Source organism: Lithobates pipiens, unplaced genomic scaffold (assembly GCF_037356315.1).
Source record: "Lithobates pipiens isolate NorthernLeopardFrog02 unplaced genomic scaffold, aLitPip1_a1.2 Scaffold_18, whole genome shotgun sequence".
NCBI classification, from domain to species: Eukaryota; Metazoa; Chordata; class Amphibia; order Anura; family Ranidae; genus Lithobates; species Lithobates pipiens.
In genome coordinates, this window is record NW_027507758.1 from 110,811,378 (window position 1) to 110,820,898 (window position 9,521).

Below are 9,521 nucleotides of genomic sequence, written 5' to 3' on the forward strand. Positions count from 1 at the left end.
GATAAACAAAGTAATGGTCTGTATTGTTAAAGGTTTGCCCAGTTGCCAGAAAACACAGGTGTGGTCTGTAGATACCAGAGGAGTGATAGCATTCAGTTTAGTGTGATAGCTCTTGCCATGATCTTTCATGTGCAGGAGAAGGAGCATTCTTCTGTTCTGCTTGATAAGTCTGTATTTGAAAGATTAACATTGTACAAAGTGCTGGTTCACAGGAAATCTCAGACTTGTATGGATATGTAAAGAGTGACATGTTTGTTTTTGTCTGTTGAAGTTAATGACAATGTAAATTCTTTTTTTCTCTTTTTCTTGTTTCCAGGCATTGATGTCTCTGAATGTCTCCAGTATCCGGATTTCAGTGTGGTGGTTCTGTACAAGAAGGTCGTTGTTGCCTTTGGCTTTATGGTGCCCGATGTGAAGTATAACGAGGCATACATTTCATTTCTGTTTGTCCATCCAGAGTGGAGGCGATCTGGAATTGCCACATTTATGATTTACCATCTCATTCAGGTAACCAGCATTGAGGGGGCTAACTTACAATTCCATAGACCTTTTACGGTTGTCATGTTGGATTCTTTGTTCAAGTGGAAGAAACCATCTTGTTAGCTCAACCAAATTTAAACACTTCAGCTGTGGAAGGTTTACCCCCCTTCATGACCAGGCCATTTTTTCTGCGTTATAAACAAAAAAAACGAAAAAAAATTGGGGGGGGGGGGGGGGATATATATAGATAGATAGATAGATAAAAAAAATTTTTTACTTTCTGCTATAAAACACATTCAATAAAAAAAATTGTAAAAAATCTAATTTCTTCTTCAATTTATGCCAATATGTATTCTGCTACATATTTTTGGTTAAAAAAATCCCAAAAAGCATATATTGATTTGTTTGCGCAAAAGTTATAGCGTCTACAAACTTTGGGATTTTATTTTGATTTTTTTAACTAGTAATGGCGGCGATCAGTGACTTATAGTGGGATGTCAATATTGCAGTGGACAGTCGGGACACGTTTTGGGGACCAGTGACACGAATACAGTGATCAGTGCTAAAAAAATATGCATGGTCACTGTTCTAATGACACTGGCTGGGAAGGGGTTAACATCAGGGGTGATCAAAGGGTTAAATGTTTGCCTGTCCAGTGCTTTTACTATGGGGGAGGTGCTTGTACTAGAAGACATGGACCAGTGCCCCTGCTTAGCAGATTCATGTCTTCTATAGTGACAGAATGGCTATATTCCTTGTTTACATAGGTAGACTGCCATTCTGCCTGTGTACCGCTAGCGGCCCACACCCCAAACCTGGAAGTGCTGGATCATGTACTAGGTACGTGATCCAGTGCAGGAGAGCCGCCATATATCTGTACTATAATACAGTACAGGTGTGCTCCAAAAATAGCTACATATTGTCCGGAAATGTGCTTTATGTATTTTCTTTTGATTGTGAGCTGCAGAAGGTCATGAATTTGAAGGGGGTTCGGTCACCTGCCCATACAGCAAAGTAAACTCACCAAGCCACACTCCCTCACCACCTTCCCACTGCTGGAGTCCACCCAGTGTGAGATCCCATGAAGGATGGCGTCGGAGCTGACCAGTGTGGATGACACCACTGTCCCCACGTTATAGTGTTCGGGGTTGGTGATTGGCCGTTCATGCCTGAGCACTGTCACACAGGGGAGGTCACAGTCTCCACCATACTTTGAAGCCCTGCTCTATTAGGACAATGGGCCAAAGGCTCTGACGGACCATGGATTGATAATGATAACTTCTGGAGAAGGGACATTGTCACTTTCATTTAGGCTGGGTTCTCCACATTGCAAATTGGATGCAGGTTCCTCGCATCCAATTCTCAATAGCAGGAGATTTTGACCGGCTCTCTATGGAGCCGGTGTTCTGTTGAGAAGTGCATGCACTGTATGGAACAGCTCAACAGCTGATTTGCCAACCAGCTGGGCTGACATAACCAGGGCGCATGGGCACATCGTAGGAGGTCTCTCTCGATGGGAGATACTATTTCGCAGGCACAATTTAAACCTATACAAACAGCGGGGGAGACCATCAGATTGTGCATCGCTGCTGCTGGAGGGCAGCTAGTGGTTGTGTTGAAGAGCTAGTTTTGTCTGTGTTGAAACCCGCCCTTTCACACAGGCAAAACCGGCCCTTCAACATAGAAAACCCACCCTGCAACACAGACAAAACCGGACCATCATCATATTGTAAAGACGACCCACAACAGCAAGGTTCTATGGGAGAACTATGGTCTCTATCCGCTGTTTGTATAGGCTTCAATTGTGGCCGTGAAATGTTATCTCCCATCAAGAGATGTCTCCTACGATGTGCGTAAATCAGCTGAAGTGCGGCTCTGTCCTGTGCATGCACGGGCACTATTCGATGAGGAGCACTTCTCGACAGAACACCGGTTCACGTATGTTGCTGCGGCTTCGGTCCGAATTTGCACAGGAGCCCTTGGTCCATTTCAGGTCCGAATTCAGCCAAAAATTTGAGCTGAAATCGGACCTGAAACTGTGAACCAGGACACTCCGGACCACTGCTGGGAGCCACATGTGGCGATGGTGTGAACCCAGCCTCAGTCTGTTAAAGGTTGAAAATAAGTTCCCAGATGCACCATCTGGACATTTGAGATAATGTAAAGTTTATCACAGAATCCGAATACTTTCTGTGCAATGACCAGTTGTGTCCACAGGATCAAGAGCGTTCTCCTCCTTCCCAAGCACTTGTTCGGCTGGTTTGATTTAATAGTCCTACCACATCAAAACAAACACCTGTTTCTAAAAAAGGCAAAGGAAAACAATAGTGAAAGAATTACTAACTTTGCAATTATTTACCATGCTGATTTGACCTTCTTGTGAAAATGCTAACTGCCTGACTGTCGCTGCCTTTTTGAAGTCATTAACTTCAGTGTGGATAAAGATTATTGGTTACATTTGTTTGTAGATATTTTGCTTTTATATATTTTATAACTTTTGGTATTTGTAATAAACTTTGCATATGTTAACCATTATGCCTTTTTATATTTATGTTACTAAGAATGGTTAAGTATCATAATGCAAGAGCAATTGAGATGCAAGTTGTGGATATTTCTTGATATTGTACCATTCAGAAAATTTTAAATTTTAAATTAAGTCACTGGCCCAGAACAAGTGTAAAGCCAGGGAAGTGAAACCCTTGATCTGCATTTCTTTCCAGGTCATTGGCCTAAAGCAGTGATCTTCAAACTGCTTGCCTCTATTCGGCCCTTGGGACACTTTTTTCAACTGACATTGGTGATGAAGCACTATTCCTCTCACTGGCACCATCAATAGGCCACTGTTCCTCTCACTGGCACCATAAATGGTTCACTATTCCTCTCACTGACACCATCAATAGGCCACTATTCCTCTCACTGACAATGGGCCACTATTTCTCCCACTGGCACCATCAATAGGCCACTATTTCTCTCACTGACACCATCAATAGGCCGCTATTCCTCCTGCAAAAACCACGGATGGGGCAGTGTTTACTCCCTCTGATGCCAGGACATTTTCTATTCACACTGGCAACAGTCCAGCCCCCTTAAAGACTGAAGAACAGTGAACTGGCCCTTTGGAGACCCCTGGCCTAAAGCATTGAATCCAGGGGGTCAGCCTCAAAGCAAGCAAATAGCATGGTCATGAGTACAGTAGCGCATACATATTTCTCTCATTGATTGATTGATTGTGTCAATCAATACAAGTTTCTTTGTAGTGATTCACACTGTTGTGTTGCAGTATTAGAAGTTACCACAACACACTGTAGTGCCATTCATTATGATTGGTACCCCAATGGACCAGTGCTGCAGCATTATTACACTACAGTGTGTCGTGGTGTGCTGCATTGGTAAAAATGGTGCATGCACTTTTTTGTGTGTGGTACATTAGGCAGTCTGTTAAAATGAATGGGCTACTGAAATAAATATGGGTTGGTTTTGTATTCACCCTATTTAATATAGATATGTATTGACTTGTCTATTCCTATAATTGGCTAATCTAGAAAAGCTCTGATAAAGTGAACGGAGATGATATAACAACAATACTAGCTATAAAAATAAATACACTGTTTAAATAAGCAAGGATCTCATTTATTATAAAGAAAGTGGAAATGCTAACATAAAAACACTAAAAGTAGACTTCAGAGCAAATAAAACAAAAGAACATAGATGATACTTTGCGTAAGGGCATCCTCTGTATTCAGTATCTTCAGCAGGGCTCAATGGGCTTGAGGAAGTTATTCAAGCCGGCCAGGATTTTTAAACTGCACTCAGACATTACCCGCACAACACCCGCTGACAGCCTATCTCAGCGTTCTGACAAACGAAAACCGATGAGAAGCGGTCCTCCTTCTGCCCATCCTCCAAGAAGCATGCTGTGGTGTCCACTAGGGGCAGCATTCATCCACAAATCACTGCTATTTGACCCGGGTCATCCTTAAAGCGGGAGTCCGCGTTTTTTATTTTTATTTTTTTTTTTTTTAAAAGCCAGCAGCTACAAACACTGCAGCTGCTGACTTTTAAAATAGTGACACTTACCTGTCCAGCGCGCCCGCGATGTCGGCACCCGAAGCCGATCTCTCGATCGTCTCTCGGGTGCTGCCGCCGCCATCTTGGGTATGCGAATCAGGAAGTGGAGCCTTTCGGCTTCATTTCCCGGTTCCCTACTGAGCATGCGCGAGTCGCGCTGCGCAATAAGGATGGACCCGCTGCCTCTGGGATCTGTGTGTTTCCCAGCAGGCAGCGGGGGACTTTCGGAAAGGGGCGTAATCTACGCCCCTTTCCACAGAGAGCTATCCCGGAAGTGGGTGCAGATACCTGTACTGTACAGGTACCTGCACCCCCCTTCCCCCTGAAAGGTGCCAATTGTGGTGCCGGAGGGGGGGGGAGGATTCCAATGAGCGGAAGGTCCACTTTAGGGTGGACCTCCGCTTTCAGTAACAGCTGGCCTCTGATGTTGGTGTAACTCAGGAAATCAGTCCTTTTAACAGAAGCTGACCCTTGAAGCTTTTTTTTGCAGTCATAGTAATAAGGCATTTCATTCTTCATTACACCAGGTGGTTTGAAGCCAAGCTCTCATAACCCATACTCCCCCCGTCAGGGGGTATGCGTGACCCTTTCTTCCAGATGAAGGTTCTGATATGCATTCTTCAGTTACATAGCCCTAATGAATAAACCTGCTGTAACGGCATTCCAGGCTGCCCCCAACAGTGTCAAGGCTAGGGTATAATCAGATTTCATGGTTCAGAAACATCTTACATTAGGAAAAATAAAATGCGTTGCCCTCCAACTATGGTTGCCACCTCAGACCCTTTAAACCCGAACACATCTGAATTACACAGGTTCTGAGGCTTATTTAAGGCAGATAAGGTACCAAGTGAGTTTAATTACCACCTTGAATCAGCCACAGAACCTGTGTACTTCTTATGTGTTTGGTTTTAAAAGGATGAGGTGGCAACCCTACTTCCAACCGCTACCTTTTATGCAACTCATGTTAAATATGAGACATAATGGGGTTGACTTACTAAAACTGGAGAGTGCAAAATCTGGTGCAGCTCTGCATAGAAACCAAGCAGCTTACAGTTTTTTTTTTTTTTTTTGTCAAAGCCTAATTTTACAAGCTGCAGTTAGAAGCTGATTGGCTATTATGCACAGCTGTACCATATTTTGGTAAATTAACTTCACTGCGTTTTAATGCACTGCCTAAATCTGAACGGGCCCTTAAAGTGGGACCTTTCTGTAATTTTACAGATGGAAAAATGTGTCATAAGAGAGTTGCTGCAGAATAGAACAAAATTTTGTAATCAGTTATTAGTGAAGAATTGTGTTGAAATATGTTGTGTGAGTGTTGTGTGAGTGTTGTGTACTCTTATTGTCTTTGTGTTCCAGCGCTCTGGGCTACTTTTTCATAATCTGTTCTTTATTACACTTTTCCTGACAGACCTGTATGGGGAAGGACGTTACTCTACATGTGTCTGCAAACAATCCAGCAATGTTGCTCTACCAGAAGTTTGGATTCAAGACAGAAGAGTACATCCTTGATTTCTATGACAAGTACTACCCCATAGACAGCAAAGAGTGCAAACATGCCTTCTTCCTGCGCCTACGGAGGTGATGATACATGGATTATGTTTTTTTGAAGAGACCTTTGTGAACTCCTTTTTTTTTTTTTTTTTTTTTTTTTTTTTAAAACCAGCTGCCCATCCAAACAGTACATGGTGATAACTATATTATATTTTTGTCTGTATGGATAGGGTAAAAAATCTAAAAATGACTTTTCACTACAGCTACTTGTGTTAAACTGTGGGAACAGTAAAAAGTCCTCGGCGAAGCTGGGATTGCAGTTTTTACATGTTTTCATGAACTGTTTCTGTTACATTTGGAAGACTGTAGGAGGAAATGGATATCCATGTGGCAATAGGAAGACTTTCATAACTACAGCTCGGACTGTGCAGTGGACCTGAACTCAAATAAGGGAAGATTTGCTATGTTATTTGTCTGAAATTCCTATTGAAAAAAACAGTAGTGCACTTGGTATATGAGGGTGCCTAAGCACACCTGTGCATTTATCCCCATATCAGTATATCTGCAGTGATCTAAAGCTGGGTATACACATGCAGGTATTGTTTGTAACCAACGGGTTACACTCGACCACCCATAGCTCAGAGCCAACTGTGTCCTTGTTTGCTCTGCATAAATTGAGCAGACACGGTCCTGTCGCCTGCCCACCCGCTCTGCTCTGCCCAGCGGGGGATCAGCGGACAGATCCCTTGCTGAGGAAAGCAGATTCAGGCCCGTGTGAAAGGGGCCTCACAGCAAGGGTAAGTGAGTGTGTGGCCCTTTTTACATTACTGTGTGGGGTCTACAGAATATATAATAAACCATTGCTGGAGGACACATGAAGCAGAAGGTGCCCTTGAATAATTTTGTGAGCATCTACCTAGCTTCAAGTGGTAGTAAACTGCAACAGAGTTTACATTTTTTTTTTTTTTTAAAACACATGCTAGTATGCATCGCATGCTAGCACATTATGAAATACTTTCCTTAGAACAAAGTGGCACGCAGGCACAGCTAGGAGGGCTGACGTTTTTCTCCCGGGTTCACAGGCTCAGGCGCTGTAAGTAAGTGGCTGGAGCCGTGATAACGTCCCTCCCACGCATGCACGCAGGATCCATCGGTTTCAGCATGAAGCTCTGAAGGTCCGGACCTTTCCGAGCGCATGCACTGGTGAGGTCACTGGCTGCATCCAGGGTGAAGAATCTCCTAAACCGTGCATGTTTAGGAGATATTCATTTTACCTACAGGTAAGCCTTATTATAGGCTTACCTATAGGTAAGAATCACAAAGCGGGCTGTGCTACCGCTTTCATTAGAATGTAAAGTACTATTACCCTCATTGTAGGATGATTAAATAGTGTTTGTTTTCTAGAGTTGTATTAATAAATAGTTATTTTCAAAAATGTAATTCAACAGACTATCTTTCTTTAAAAGATTTAAAGGATAGGTTCACCTTTAGTAACATGTCACATGTTCCACCCATAGTTAGAGTGTAACATGTTACAATGCACCAGTCCTTGATTTCTACACACTTTAAAAACAGCAGGGCTCTGCCCACACAGCTGAGTCATTCATTCAATGAATAAACTACAAGAAAGGAGCCTGACATTGCACCCATGATCTGTTAATCACGGGTGCAATGTCCGCTCTTAAGAAAAAAATAAATCCTTTTTTTTTTTTGTTACCTGCAATAACATGTACATTTTTATTATTTTTTTATTTAAAAAAAAAAAGGGAACATTGTCTTTTTTAAATCTGTATAAATAACCACATTTTGTATGTGAAGCTGTACACACAGGTCTGTTGGTCACCCCCCTTGTCGTGTTGGGAGACAAGGCACAGCTGCATGTGTGAACCACATTTGGGGTGCATTGATCCATATTAAATGTGTGTAGCCAACATAAGAGAGTGTAAGCTCTTCTGTCCATCTGTATCCTTCCGTAGTAGCTTGACACTAAACTCAAATTATCGTATCAACTATACCATGGCTCAATAGTCTTACTATTGTTTTCAGACTTCTGTTTTTTTCCTGTGCACGATCCATTAATACAGTGGTCCCCAACATTTTTGACACCAGGGTCCGGTTTCATGGTGGCCAATTTTCCTAGGGAACGGGGGTGCACATGTTAGGGGAGGATGGCGGTTAAGGTAGACGGGGGGGGGGGGGATATTCACAAAGTCAGTCCTTGTGCCCCCTTCACACCACAACCCCCCTTTACAGCATAGTCCACCCTTTAGAGCTTTATATTAGTGTTCACAGTCCCCCTTTTACATCACAGTTCCCCCTTTAAAGCAGTCCTCGGTTCCCTTTACATTACAGTGCCCATTAATAATGCAGTCCCCTTTAATGTAACTGGGACTGCTCTGTAAGGGATGCACTGTGATATAAAGGGGACTGTGCTGCAAAGGAGGCACTGTAACAGTGTAGTCCCCTTTAATATTACAGTGCCCCTGCAGTCTGCCCCTTCTCCTGCTTAGGACTCCTACCTGCAGGGAAGAGGCTGTTAACAGTCTGTGCGTCCTCTTCCAGCTCCTTCATCCGCCAGCCCAGCCAACAATGTCATCCTATCAGCAGGGCAGGAGGAGCTCTCCATTACGATCTGCAGCTCCTCCCATCCCCTGCCCTGCTGATAGGATGAGATTGTCGACCGGGTGGCCAGGGAGCCGGAAGAGGACACACGGGCATAGTTGCACAGCAGGAGGTGAACGGCTACCGCAGTCTGTGATAATGAATGAATGAAATACTTGTATAGCGCACAATGCGAACTGAATCGCCTCTAGCCTGTGCAGACCCCAGTCGCCGCTCATCTCCCACTGTGTGGCCTTGGGGGTTGGCCACCCTAGAACAGGAAGTTTGAGCATAGTAAAAAAAAACTGACATTTGAGAGATGAAATTAAGAAAGAGAAGATACAGTCTACTTATATTTAAACATTGCTTCCTTTTTTTTATTTTTTTTAAAATGTGAGTTTAGCTCACATTTAATTCAGGCCATATACTCAAACTTTTCAGTGTCAGCTACCTTATTTCAACTGTCAAAACAAACAAACTTTGGGGGAAAAAAAAAACAAAGCAACCTACAACCTGCATTTTCAGGCCAGGTTCATACTGATGTGAAGACATCACGTGATTTGCACCGGATTCCTATGCACATCACATGCGATGTCTTTGCTCTGCGATTTCAGCCAATACGGTTTGTATGGCTGAAATCGCACCTGCACCAAAATGGTGCAGAACCCCTTTTTTTTCTTTCACACCTGAATCACATTGCATGGGGATTCTGGCAATCGCACTGCGTTTTGCAATGTTTCGGGGTGTCCTTAAGACAGGGGTTGACAAATTTGCTTGGAATCTAGGAGCCAGCTAAAAAAGTTAGGAGCCAGGTCCGTGACGGCGATCCGGACCTGTCCCTGGCCTGACATGGAGACGAGTGAGGAGAAGATAACCCC

General features: G+C 43.4%; 1 protein-coding gene across 2 annotated transcripts in view; it reads left to right on the top strand.

Annotated features, from left to right (window-relative positions):
* KAT14 (lysine acetyltransferase 14) overlaps positions 1–7,978 on the top strand; it is a 56,507-nt gene extending 48,529 nt beyond the window's left edge. For both annotated transcript variants that reach the window (XM_077486003.1, XM_077486004.1), the window contains 2 exons: positions 317–507; positions 5,960–7,978. In XM_077486003.1, coding sequence (XP_077342129.1) covers positions 317–507; positions 5,960–6,133 — 365 coding nt within the window. In that variant the 3' untranslated portion in view covers positions 6,134–7,978. The remainder of the gene's footprint in view (positions 1–316; positions 508–5,959) is intronic.
* The last annotated feature ends 1,543 nt before the right edge of the window (positions 7,979–9,521 follow it).